The 13,947-nt window shown below is 53.8% G+C and overlaps 1 protein-coding gene across 2 annotated transcripts in view; it reads left to right on the forward strand.

Annotated features, from left to right (window-relative positions):
- The window catches only part of ADGRA2 (adhesion G protein-coupled receptor A2), a 45,554-nt gene that overhangs the window by 5,387 nt on the left and 26,220 nt on the right, over positions 1–13,947 (forward strand). For both annotated transcript variants that reach the window (XM_032143634.2, XM_032143635.2), the window contains exon 2: positions 12,253–12,324. In XM_032143634.2, coding sequence (XP_031999525.1) covers positions 12,253–12,324 — 72 coding nt within the window. The remainder of the gene's footprint in view (positions 1–12,252; positions 12,325–13,947) is intronic.

Raw genomic sequence — 13,947 nt, forward strand, 5'->3', positions numbered from 1 at the left:
AGCATCGTGCACATGGCCCGAGGGCAGGACAAGGATGCTGGTGGAGGGGCAGGCCCAGGCCGGCGCCCCCACCCCCTTCTCTTCCACCAGCTTTCCCCCATATGGTTCTCATAAGGTCTGGGCGCAGAGACAGCAGCCAGAGGAAGTGGCTGTGTACAGAGAGCTTTTGTGAGAGAAGAGGGGGAGGGGGAAAGAGCGAAGAAAAAGAAGGAAAGAAGAGAGGGAAGAGGCCAGAGACAGAGAAGGCCAGGGCAAGCCCGGAGACTCCAGCACCCACTCCCCTCCCCACCCAGGGGTGCAGCTCTCAGCTGCGGCACCCCCACCTGGGCTCCGGGACCTCGCCAGTTCAAAGGGAGGGGCCCAGCAGAAACCTCAGTCTCTCCTGGACTCTTCCCCACCACCCACTGGAGAAGCTGGAGGTCGCTAGCTCGGGATCCAGGGATTCCACCCATCCATCCTCTGGGGCCCGGAAGCCCCTCCCCTGAGGGCTCCCTCTGCTGCAGGATGTTAGAGTCAGGGTCCCATCCTAGGGAGAGCCCTGGGCAGAGCTCAGAGCTCTCTGGGGCTCACTGGTTGAATGAAAAACACTGCAGAGGCCATCATGCTGGCTCCTAAGGGGGCACTTGTGACTCCGCCCCCAGTGGGTCCAAGACCCCGAATGTGTTATTTGGCCGGAGTTACTCCTGCATGTGCATGAACCTAGCCACTCCTGAAGCCACCGAAGTCCCCTCCTGCTGGCTACCACCGCTCTCCCCTCTGTGATTAGGGAGGGGGAGTGGCAACCCCCGTCCTGGGGGGGGGGAGTGTGAGAATTTCCCCCAAAGGCACAGGCAAACCAATGTAATTTGAACCTAACCATAAATTGACCCTTCAATGCGGGGTCATGTTTTTAAAGAAAGAGAGTGTTTCTAAGTTTATCCCACATGGGAGTCATTGGGAGAAGAACCCTTTCCTGATGGAGAATAAATTCCAGCCACCTCTGAGTTGATCGCTGTCCTTCCACTCCATGGAGGCACTGGCTGCTCCCCTCAGCAAAGTCCAGAGAGGGGAAGAGAGTTCCCGGACGCCACACAGCCTGGACCCAGACACCGCTATCCTCCCCATCACCCCAGAGGTAGAGGCTGCCCCAGCCTCCCTGGGAGCAGCCAGAGAGCAGGGGCGGGGAGAGGAGGGAAATGGCCCCAGACTGGGGGACCAGAAGGAAGATCCGGTAACCGCTAGGAAGGGCTGCTCAGAGGGGCTGTTTATTTTCATTCCCCCAGCCCAGCCGCTCTGTTCTATTTACAGCTCAGACACTGACAGGACAAAGCTGCCTCCTCCCCTTCCTCCCTCCTCCGGGGGCCCCCATCCTTCCCAAACTCCAGAACATTCCTTTGCTTTCAGGACTGGGTTATGGGGGGAGGGGGCAGAGAAGCCACTGAGCGTAGGTCACTCCAGCAGACTCCCAGGACACTCTCAGCTCTCCCAGCCCTTTCCTGGGAGCCAGGGAGGTGTGCAGGATGGATGGGGCCAGGTGAGGCGCGGGAGCCCCATCTGTCACAGAGGAGCAGGCAATGGACAGGGTGGGAGGGCGAGTCCTGGGGAGGGCGTTCCAGCCTCAACCAAGGGGCCAGACATCTCCCAGCTGGGAAGAGAAGAGAAGGTCTCAGGGCCCCCTCTACCGCCTCTGTTCCTCCCTCTCCTCCTCCCTTCCCCTGCCAGGGCTCCTAGCCTTGCTGGGAATTATGTATCAAGGCAGAAACTATGACTTCAGGCTTCAGGAGACTCAGCGTCCAGGATGGGAAAGACCATCAAAGATAAGGTGTGGGGTCTCCAGTCTACCCCCAGGGAGGGGCCAACCTGCCCACGGTGACACACACACACACACACACACACACACACAGCTCTTAGCCAGGCAGCTCTAACTAGACCCCAGGGCTCCTGCCTCCCATCCCCTCTGCTGTTAGTCTGTGCAGGTGGGAACCCAGAGACAAAGCCACCAAGGGCAGCCACATCTCCAGGAGAAAGGGAGAGGAAGCAAGACAGACAGATCTGGAAACTCTGAAACTTCTCAGACCTCTTGAAAGCTTCACCACCCTCAGTCTCAAACAGTGACACTGCCCCAGCCAGCAGGGGCCCCGGAGGCCACACCTGCCCACTCTGCTGATGGCAAGGGTGTTTTCTGATGAAAACGCAGGCACGTGGGACTGGGAGTTTAAGGGGCCTGACCCCAAAAACAGTACTTCCTGACTTCACTTGAGGAGGGTTGCGGAGATATAGAATAGGTTAGCAGACGGGAGATCAAAATACAGGTTTATTGTTGATAAAAGCTGTTGGAAGACCTAGCTTATAGGTTCAGCAGCAATGAGTTTAGTCAGAGCTGCCCACCCAGGGGACATCCGAGTCCCATTCCCAGCCCCTCTGAAGGAGAGCCCCCACATTAAACAGCTCTGCAGGCAGGAAGGTCTGGGGCCTCTTTGCACACCGACCAATCAGAGGAGCCATCCCTGGAGATGGGACAGGGCAGATGCCCTAATCCGTTTTCCTCCACATGGATACATGAGCCAGGGAAAAGGGGCCCCCCCGACCCCCTAATGGCCTAACAAGTACAAGCGTATTCATGGGGTCCCTGTACAGAAGCACTGCATGGAGTATTTGAAATCAGTCTGACCCAGGAAATGTGCAACCCATGGTCTCTAAAACGCCCTTCCAACTGTTTCCTCTTCCTCTCTGGCACCACCTTGGGTAGCTTCAGACAATGTGACCCCTATGGGTGTGGCATCCCAGAAAGGCTGTACCATGGAGCCAGGCTCACTCAGAGAAGGATGGATGCTATCTCCTAGGTGCTGGGGAGAGAGAGGGAATTGGAGGTAGAAAGAAACTGCCATTTGGCTTGGGGAAACCCAGGGCTCAGCAGTGAACTCTCTGTTGACCAAACAGCCCCTCCATCCTGGAGCTCTGCCCCTGTCACTCAGCCAATGCCTACAGTGTATCTTCGCCCCATGGGAGGAGGCAAAAGACCCAGGCTCTGCCCTTCTGTCCTTACAGTCTCCTGGAGACAGGTACCAGCTTACAATGCCGGACAGGATCAGGGCAGCAAATAGAGCTTCTAGGGAGGAAAGGTCAAAGACGAGTATCTGCGTAGGTAGAAAAGACTGATAACTTCGATCCTTTTGGGTCTATTTGTATTTTAAAAGAGGTCTGTGCCGCGGGTGTTGGCCTTTCGCTGTAATCTCAGCTACTCTGCAGGCTGAGGCAGGGGGATCACTTGAGGCCAGGGGTTCAAAACCAGTCTGGGCACATAGAGATCCGTGTCTAAAATTTGTTTTTTCTTTTTTGGCCGGTCATGGTGGCTCACGCCTGTAATTCCAACACTTTGGGAGGCTGAGGTGGGTGGATCACGAGGTCAGGAGTTCCAGACCATCCTGGCTAACACGGTGAAACCCCGTCTCTACTAAAAATACAAAAAATTAGCCGGGTGTAGTGGCACGCACCTGTAAGCCCAGCTACTCATGAGGCTGAGGCAGGCGGGTCGCTTGGACCCGGGAGGTGGAGGTTGCAGTGAGCCGAGATCATACCACTGCACTCCAGCCTGGGTGACAGAGTGAGACTCCGTCTCAAACAAAAAACAAACAAACAAAAAACATTTTTTTTGTTAGCCAGGCATGGTGGCATACTAGCTAGTCCAGAGGCTGAGGCAAGAGGAGTTCAAGACCAACCTGGGCAACATAGAGAGACCTCCATCACCACCTACCCCTCAAAGAGGTCTGCTTTCTTCACCCAAAAGCTTGGCTCCCCCCGGGGGGCTTTTAGGTTGTGCGTGGAGGAAGTGTTTAAGGTCAATTGGGGGTAACATCCCAGCCTCCACAAAGCAGGGGAACACAGACACACACATAGATAAACATTCCATCCTGTTGGACACATCTCCCTCCACCTCCTATGAATGGAGGTTTACAGATATGCGATGTATGATTTATGTTTGTAGGACTAGCCTGTTACACAAGGCTGAGTGCACAGTGGCTGTTAGGTAGCTCTGAGCAATGAATGAATGAATGAATGGATGAATGAATGAATACCTAACTGTGGATGACTACAGCAGACTACGTTCCTTGTCCTCAAGCCAGGATGCTGTGACCCCCAAATCCCCATCAAGGTATACTGATTATCCCCAACGAATACCTGTAGCCCATTTTCATTTTCTTTTTCTTTTTTTCTTTTTTCTTTTTTTTTTTCTTTTTTGAGACAGAGTCGAGTCTCACTCTGTCACCCAGGCTGGAGTGCAGTGGCACAATCTTGGCTCTCTGCAACCTCTGCCTCCCGGGTTCAAGTGATTCTCCCGCCTCAGCCTCCCTAGTAGCTGGGACTACAGATGCGTGCTACCTTGTCCGGCTAATTTTTGTATTTTTAATAGAGACGGGGTTTCACCATGTTGGCCGGGCTGGTCTCGAACTCCTGACCTCAAGTGATCACCCACCTCGTCCTCCCAAAGTGCTGAGATTACAGATGTGAGCCACTGCGCCCGGCATGTAGCCCATTTTCTTAGGTTTCTGTCTCCAGGTTCTGTCCCAAAGCCACAGATTCCCTTCCCATCCAAGCCCCAGTTTCTTGGTTCCCCCTGCTCACCACCAAGTTGGGGTGCCCTTGTAGCGAGGGTAGATTAAAGAAAGGAGACCAGACGTATGAGAGAAGGCAGGGTGGAGCAGGACTCACTGCAGGTCTGTTTTCTCTCATGGCCTGGGCCTCCAGCCCTGCCTGGACAGCCCAGCTTCCAGGCTGCGTTCAGGGGCAGTCTCAGGACCCAGTCCCCTAAAGCCCCTCCCTAGGCCTCCTTCTATGGCCAGTCGGTGTTCAGGGCTGACCGGACAGGCGTCCAGCCCAGGGAAGGGTGGCAGGGAAGTGCAGGAGCGGGCAGGACACCTTACATGTCCTCCCCAACATTTATGTCCCTTGCAGTCAGGCTAAATGCATGTGAAGGCAGCCACGGAGGGACGGGAAGTCACAGGCCAGCCTTTCACCTGAGGTTGTGTGTTGAAACAGGGCCTGTGCACGGCGAGCATCCTCACTTTTGGAGGTCTTACTGTCGTATCAACCATACTAAAATGTACCCACATCCGTCATCAAACATAATAATTATTGCTAATGACATAGTATGACATTGGGTAATTATGTCATTAAGCATTGGTTAATTTCTGTCTTTGCAGCATCTATATTTTAGAGGCAATGCTTCTTTTTTAGGTTTTAGGCGTCTCTTTGGGCCCTGGAAATGCTCAAAGGCACAGCGCCTGCAGGGGAGGCTGAGAGCTCTGATTTCCGTGGGGGTTCGAGCCCCAGGGCTTTTTGGCATCAGCAAGCAGACCGCCTCCTACCCTGATGGTTTCCCTAAGACACGGCCAAGCTGCCAGTGGCAGGTGTTGGAGACGGGGCCTCCCAGACTCTAGGAACCTAGTGATGGCCTGAACCAATGGAGGCTTCAGGATCAGACTCCATAGGGAGTATGGATACCCCAAGTCCAGTGAGGAGCTCATTGGGTCTGAGTGGTTGGCAGGGGGCTGACACGCATGACTCTTCCCGCACATGTGAGAAACATTTAGTTCAGGCATGTGCTGTGTGCCCATGTGACTCCTGCAGGGTCATCTTTGATGTCGGGGTGGTATCTGGTACGTTCCTGCGGCTGCCCAGAGCCCACAGAGCCTCTCTGTAGACGCCAGCCGCTTGCTCCCTTGGCCTCCAGCCTCATTAGTGGGAACTCTGCTTGCTTCTCTCCCCCAAAATAGGACCCCAGCCGGGAGAGAGTTCTGGAATGGACTCGGTGTGCCCCCTCTCTCTGGCCAGATTTCAAACTCTGAAGTAGAGAACAGGAGACTCCAGGGACTGGCCCTCCTTCCTGTGAAAAGCTTGACATTAGGAGTGGGAGAAGGGTGTGGGAGGGAGGGAAGAAAGAAGCTGAAGATGCCTGGCCAGGCCAGCCAGGGCTCTGGGGCAGAGCTAGTGTGTGGTTGAGCAGGAAATCTACCTGGCTGGCCCCCGTGAGGTTTTAGGGCCAGAGGACGGAGCAGGTTGAGGAGGCGTCTGTCTTGTGGGGGTTGAAGAGGGCCTAGGCTGACCCTGTGTCTGTGTTGGATGGAGCTGTGGGTCCAACGCCCCCTCCTTCCCTGCCCAATTGTGACCACTTTGCCTGCTTTCCTCCCCGGGGGCAGCCTAGAATGGTGGGAACATTTTTCTGCCCATTGGATGAAGCTGTGTGTGTGTGTGTGTGTGTGTGTGTGTGTGTGCGCGTGCGCGCGTGTGCATGCATGTTCATCCCCATCAGCAGTGCTGTAATGCCCAGCTTCCTACCTGCCCATAAAAATGCCAGACCCAGCCAGGCACAGTGGCTCATCCCTATAATCCCAGCACTTTGGGAGGCTGAGGCAAGTCGATTTCTTGAGTTTAGAAGTTCAAGACCAGCCTGGGTAACATAGTGAGATCCTCATCTCTAGAAAAACTTTTTTCTTTCCTTCTTTCTGTCTTTTTTTTTTTTTTTTTTTTTTTGAGACAGAGTCTTGCTCTGCTGCCCGGGCTGGAGTGCAGTGGCATGATCTTGGCTTACTGCAACCTCCACCTCCCGGGTTCAAGTGGTTCTCCTGCCTCAGCCTCCAGAGTAGCTGGGATTACAGGTGTGCGCCACCACACCCGGCTAATTTTTGTTTTTAGTAGAGATGAGATTTCACCATGTTGGCTAGGCTGGTCTTGAACTCCCGGCCTCAAGTGATCCACCCATCTTGGCCTCCCAAACTGCTGGGATTATAGGCATGAGCCGCCTCATCTAGCCTCTACAAAAACATTTTTTTTTTTAATTAGCTGGTCATGGTGGCACATGCCTATAGTCCTAGCTCCTGGGGAGGCCAAGGTGAGAGGATTGCTTGAGCTCAAGAGGTGGAGGCTGCAGTGATTTGTCATCATGCCACTGCACTCCAGCCTGGGCAATAGAGCGAGACTTGTCTCTCTTAAAAAAAAAAAAAAAAAAAGACCAGATCCCTGCACTATCTGTCTAAAACTGCCTGCCCTCCTCTCCCCAGACAGACCCACCACAAGGCACCCTCTGGAGAATAGAACCAGCAAGCTCAATGTCACTGGAGGCCCCTCTCTGGATAATCTAGGTCTAGAGTAAACTTCCTCAGACCTCTCCAGGTTGTTAAGGCCAAAAGATCCAATGCTGGGTATCTGAGGACTCGAATCACACAGCGATCTGCCTGAGGTCTTTCCAAGAGCTAGAAATTCGGCAAGAAGGGGGCCCCTTGGAGGAGAAGGATGAAAAGGCCTTTGCCTGGTGCCTGCGTCTGCGAGTGGGTCAGAGGGTGGGGAATCAGGACCATGTTCTCTGCAGCAAGAAAATATCTCATTTCAAGACTTTCAGGGCTGGAATTGGTGCTGGGCTAGCCAAACCGGAAGCGTGGGCTGCAGCTGCCCCCCACTCAACTCAGCCCTTGCCTCCCAGCAGGCACAGAGGCTGCCTCAGAGAGAGAGGGGTGGGTGGAGGGAAGAGAGAGAGAGACAGACAGACAGACTGGGCCTGCATAAAGTCTGGGCTCAGGGCGGCTTGGGGAGGGATGGGAGCCGGTCTCAGAGATAAGCTATTCTGGGCCAGAGGCTCGTCCTTGCCCTCCTCTGGGGCAGGTCCCCGATCTGTCACTCTGCTCCCACCCTGCACACGGACACGAGTGCACTTGGTCCGCAGCTGGTCTGAATTGAGATGTGTTGGCAGAGAATAGAGTAGTAGGACATTCCAGAGTCCTAAGACTTTGTACCAAAATCAAAACGAAAGTATCTCATTAATAATTTTATATTGATTACATATTGAAATAATATTTTGGATATTGAGTTAGAGTTAGATCATATATATACATAAATATACATATACACACACACACACACACACACACATATATTTTTAGAAACAGGGTCTCGTGAGGTGACTCACGCCTGTAATCCCAGCACTTTAGGAAGATAAGGCAGGCAGATCACAAGATCAAGAGATCAGGACCATCCTGGCCAACATGGTGAAACCCCGTTTCTAATAAAAATATAAAAATTATCTGGGCGTGGTGGCATGCACCTGTAGTCCCAGCTACTTGGCAGGCGGCAGCAGGAGAATCGATTGAACCCGGGAGGCGGAGGTTGCAGTGAGCTGAGAGCACACCACTGCACTCCAGCCTGGCGACAGAACAAGACTCTCTCTCTCAAAAAAAAAAGAAAGAAACAGAGTCTCGCTCAGGCTGGAGTGCAGTGGTGCAATCACAGCTCACTGCAGCCTCAAACTCCTGGGCTCAAGTGATCCTCTTGCCTTGTCCTCCCAAGTAGCTAGGACTACAGGCAGGCCGCCATGTCTGGCTACTTTTTAAAAAATTTTTTGTAGACACAGGGTCTTGCTATGTTGCCCAGACCGGTCTTGAACTCCTGGCTTCAAGCAATTCTCCTGCCTCAGCCTTCCAAAGCACTGGGATTACAGGCATGAGCCACTGCACCGGGCCTAAATAACGTATGTTCTCAAAATGAACTTTTAGGCCGGGTGTGGTGGCTCACACCTGTAATCCCAGCACTTTGGGAGGCTGAGGCGGGTTGATCACGAGGTCAGGAGATCAAGACCATCCTGGCTAACATGGTGAAACCCCGTCTCTACTAAAAAAATGCAAAAAAATTAGCCGGGCGTGGTAGCAGGTGCCTGTAGTCCCAGCTACTCAAGAGGCTGAGGCAGGAGAATGGCGTGAACCCGGGAGGTGGAGCTTGCAGTGAACCGAGATCGCGCCACTGCACTCCAGACTGGGTGACAGAGCAAGACCCTGTCTCAAAAAAAAAAAAAAAAGAAAGACAAGAAAAAGAACTTTTATACTGTGTGTGTGTGTGTGGTTTTTTTTTTTTTTTTTGAGACGGAGTTTCACTCTCGTCACCTAGGCTGGAGTGCAATAGTGTGTTCTTGGCTCACTGCAACCTCCACCTCTTAGGTTCAAGAGATTCTCCTGCCTCAGCCTCCCAAGTAGCTGGGCTTACAGGCGCCTGCCACCACGCCTGGCTAATTTTTTGTATTTTTAGTGGAGATGGGGTTTCACCATGTTGGCCAGGCTGGTCTCAAACTCCTGACCTCAGGTGATCTGCCTGCCTCAGCCTCCCAAAGTGCTGGGATTACAGATGTGAGCCACTGTACCCAGCCAACTTTTTTTTTTTTTTTTTTTTTGGCGACAGTGTTGCTCTTGTTGCCCAGGCTGGTGTGCAATGGCGCAATCTTGCCTCACTGGAACCTCCGCCTCCCGGGTTCAAGTGATTCTCCTGCCTCATCCTACCGAGTAGCTGGGATTACAGGCATGCACCACCACGCCTGGCTAATTTTGTATTTTTTAGTAGAGACGGGGTTTCACCATGTTAGCCAGGCTGGTCTCAAACTCCTGACCTCAGGTGATCCGACTGCCTCGGCCTCCCAGAGTGCAGGGATTATAGGCGTGAGCCACCGCACCTGACCCAACTTTTAAACTTTTTAAATGTGGCTACTAGGAAATTTAAAATGGGCTGGGTGCAGTGGCTCACACCTGTAATCCCAGCACTCTGGGAGGCCGAGGCAGGCGGATCACCTGAGGTCAGGAGTTTGAGACCAGCCTGGCCAACATGGTGAAACCCCGCCTCTACTAAAAATATAAAAATTAGCCATGCATGGTGATGGGCACCTGTAATCCAGCTACTCCGGAGGCTGAGGCAGGAGAATCACTGGAACCCTGGAGGCAGAGTTTGCAGTGAGCTGACATCATGCCATTGCACTCCAGTCTGGGCCACAGAGTGAGACTCTGTTTCAGAAAAAAAAAAAAAAAGAAAAGAAAATTTAAAATGACATGCACTTGCAATGGTTTTGTTGTTGTTGTTTTTGTCATCTCTCTGTTAAAGAATTTGGGGTATTTGAAGTGGGTTAAAGGCTAAAGAGTTGGGAAAATGTGAGGAACCACCCCCACCAACACCACCTCTGCCCCACGCTGGGCAGAGCTCTCAAACTGAGATCTCAGGTTTTAATATTGAGGATTTGGGAGTTGCAGAATTTTTGGGGGTTTTTTTTTTTTTGAGTCTGGGTCTCACTCTGTTGCCCAGGCTGGAGTGCAATGGTGCCATCATAGCTCACTGTAGCCTTGAACTCCTGGGCTCAAGCAATACAATCCTCCTCCCTCAGGCTCCTGAGTAGCTGGGACTATAGGTACCATGCCACCAGGCCCAGCTAATTTTTTATTTTTATTTATTTATTTATTTTGTAGAGACAGAGTTTCACTATGTTGCCCAGCTGGTCTTGAACTCCTGGCCTCAAGTGATTTGCCCGTCCCAGCCTCCCAAAGTGCTAGGTTACAGATGTGAGCCACCGTACCCAGTCCCTTGTCCAACATTTAATGTAAACTCTGGGGTATAGGAAGGGCATGAACTGGGGGTGGAGTGAGGCAGGCTTTGACTTTAAAGTCAGAGCCTGTCACCTGCCAGGCATGATGGCTCGTGCCTATAGTGCCAGCTACTCAGGCAGAGGCAGGAGGATCCCTTGAGCCCAGGAGTGAGGCTGCAGTGAGCTCTAACTGTGCCACTGCACTGTAGCCTGGGTGATAGAGCAAGACCTCGTCTCTAAAAAAATCTTTTTTTAATTTCTTTTAAAGAGTCTGTCACCACTCAGAGGCCACCCCAGCCCCACCAGGGCCTGATGAGACCTTTAGAGGCCTCTAGAGGCCCTAAGAATGGCCAAGATTATGATTCATCACCAACACCCCATGTATGAAATGAAATAAAACTATCCTAACCCATAAAATGAGAATAATAAATAAAATAATAAAATGAGTTTATAGAAGGTCTAATATCCCATATAACGACTACTGTGATGTACTTTTTGACATATCAACATTGTGCATGTGTGTGTGTGTTTGTGTGTGTGTAAGCATTTTGGAAACTCAGCCAACCTACCCCCCTACCCATCACTTCCCACCAGGAAATGTCACCATTGGAGGGACCATTAGGCAGGGACTGGATGGGTGGGAGGGATCTATGGAGTGGGGAGAAGGAAGGAAGGAAATGAGGTCTCCACCCCTCCCATGGCCCTAGAAAGCCCCTTCAACGCTTTTCCATGCTTCCCTCCATCCTGGCCACTGTCTTCTCCACGAGCCAATGGAAGACAGAGCAGCTGGAATGTCAGCCGTCGGGGGTCTCCCCACTGCCCCTGGTCTGTTCACCCACCACTTCCAGGAAGCTTCGAGGCTCATCTCTTTGCCAGCTCTTCTTAGGGCTTGTTCCTTCCCACTTCCCCCTCCCTTCCAGTCCAGCCTGGAGGCCGCTCGCTCAAGGAAAGGCCCAGGGGCTGCACCTCTGGCCTTCCCAGGTCAGTTCTCTACCCTTGAGACCAAAGAAGGGAGACCCTTTGCATCAGCCCAGGGCAGGCAAGAGTTTGGGCGGAGAGGCTCATTAAAGCTTTCTAATAAGCAATTAACTGGGGGATGAGCCCTTTGGCTGGCCTGGATCTCCCTCCTCCCAGCAGGGAGCTTGGCAGAGAAAGCCTGAGTGGGTGGGCGGAGATGAGACACTCGGTCTCTCTCAGTCACTTGGGGCCCCTTTCCTCCTCCCCTAAATACAAACGAATAAATAAACAGAACCCGAGGCGCAGAGGCTGAGGCTGAGGCCTGGCTTCCCCTACACTTGGGGCTCCATTGGCTTTCTGCCAAGGCTTCAGAAGGCTTAGGAGGCTAGCGTGCGGCCACTGTGCGCTCAGGCCCTCTGAGATGGGGGCCCGTGAGGTCCTCCGCTCACAGGTGAGAGTATGCGAGCCTCCGAGGAAGGGCAGCTCCCGCCTGCCTCCGGACCTGCTGGGCATCCTGGCCCCGTGCAAGCCATTCTCCCCACCACTCTCCTCGGGATATTGGGTGAAGGGCTTGAGCAAGGATGGAACTGTGAAGGGCATGAGGGGGCATCGAGGGTCAGCCCTGTGGTTCCAGAGTGGAAACGGGGCATCACAGCGTCACCCCCACCTGCTAAGCCCACCTCCCACCTGCACACAGAGCCCCAGGTCAGAGCCAGGCTTGGAGGAGACTCAGGGCAGGAAGGTCTGACTTGGGGCTGGGTGGACCGTTGGCCAGCTTCTCCCTATAATCTCCGGAAGTAGAGGGTGGGGCTGCTGCTTTGCACAACTCCAGGGGGCGCCGTTGACACAGATGCAAGCTGGCCCCACCAGTGGTGAAAGCAGATGCCCAGCACGTAACAGCACCTTCTCCTGTCTGTGTTCTGTCTCTTCAGGCTCTTGAGCAATAACAAGATCACGGGGCTCCGCAATGGCTCCTTCTTGGGACTGTCGCTGCTGGAGAAGCTGTAAGTGCTGGGGAAGGTGGGGTGGAGGAGGGGGATGGCCATGATGGCAAGAGGTCACCCCAGGGAGGAGGAGGAACGCTGGTTGCTGAGTGACTCCAGAACCTGCCGGCCAAGCAGGGCCCGGAGTTAGACCCACTAGGACCCTGCCCAGGGCTTGACCAACAAGGAGAAGCCAGAGAGGCGCTGGTATGGAACGAGAAACCAGCTCCTCCGCCAGCCACGGCGAGAGAAGTGGGGAGCGGGCTCTGAGAAGCTCATTAACGCTCTTTAATGAGCAATTAGCTGTGAGGACCGAGCTCTCCACTGGCCTCCCCCTCCCAGCTGGGGGCCCAGCATAAAAGGGCTGAGGGCGGCTTAAAGCGACTGACTGCGGCCCTTTTCTGCCTTTCCTACAAACAAATCAACAAACAAAGCCCCAAGGTGGCTGAGGGTGGGGAAGGCCGATCGTTTCCAAGCCTCTCCCCCACTCCAGCCCACCCCACCCTGGTTCAGAGCCGCCTGGGCAGTGGCAGCCTTCAGGCTGGCCTTGGCCCTGGGGCTGCCAGGGCCCCGCTAGCCGGCTGGAACCTCATTCCCAGAGCTGGGGCCCCTGCGTCTGGTGGGGCCAGTGTGGGGAAGAGGGTTATCGAGGAGGAGCTGGTGGCTGTGAGTTGTTAGGGAAATGGGCGGACGCAGAAGCCCTGCCCTCTCCGCATGGGGAGAGTGTTCACGGGGCTCATGGAGAGGTAGGGTAAGCTCTGGGTGAGAGACCTCACTCAGCCGCTTGGGCCAGTCACTGAAGCTGCCAGACTCAGGAATGTAATCACCCTCCCTCTAAGTCCCCTGCTCCGTCAGTACAATCCAGGGACCACAGCCTGGACCACAGCTCTGGGTCCTTGCCCCTCCATAGAGGAAGCCTGGGCCTCCCACCTCCCCTACAGCCTGACTCTTGCTTTCTCTCTCATGCCCCCATCCCCTCTCCCATCTCTGCTCTCATCCTGCTAGGCGTTCCTAGTTCCTCCGACAGGGAGGACCCTTGGCCCTTCTAGCACTATTTTGCCCAAATGGGTCAGCGCAATGGGAGACACAAAAGAATAAAGGTGTGACGCCTGCTCAAAAACAGCCCAGGCGATTGCAGTCCAGGGGAGACCACAAACAATGCCATGTATATTAGAATTAAGTATATTGGGGTCTGGGCGTGGTGGTTCTGTAAATCCCAGCACTCTGGGAAGCCGAGGCTGGAGGACGGCTTGAGCCCAGGAGTTCAAGCCTGCAGTGAGCTGTGATTGTGCCACTGCACTCCAGCCTGTGTAACAGAGTAAAGGCCCTGTCTCTTAAAAACACACACACACTTAGGCCGGGCGCAGTGGCTCACACCTGTATTCCCAGCACTTTGGGAGGCCGAGGCGGGTGGATCACTTGAGGCCAGGAGTTCAAGACTAGCCTGGCCAACATGGTAAAACCTCGCCTCTACTAAAAATACAAAAATTAGCTGGGCATGGTGCTGCATGCCTGTAATCCCAGCTACTCGGGGGCTGAGGCACCAGAATCTCTTGAACCTGGGAAGCGAAGATTGCAGTAAGCTGAGATTGCGCCACTGCACTCCAGCCTGGATGACAGAGCGAGACTCCATCTCAAACACAC

Source organism: Hylobates moloch, unplaced genomic scaffold, assembly GCF_009828535.3.
Source record: "Hylobates moloch isolate HMO894 unplaced genomic scaffold, HMol_V3 SCAFFOLD_22, whole genome shotgun sequence".
NCBI lineage: Eukaryota > Metazoa > Chordata > Mammalia > Primates > Hylobatidae > Hylobates > Hylobates moloch.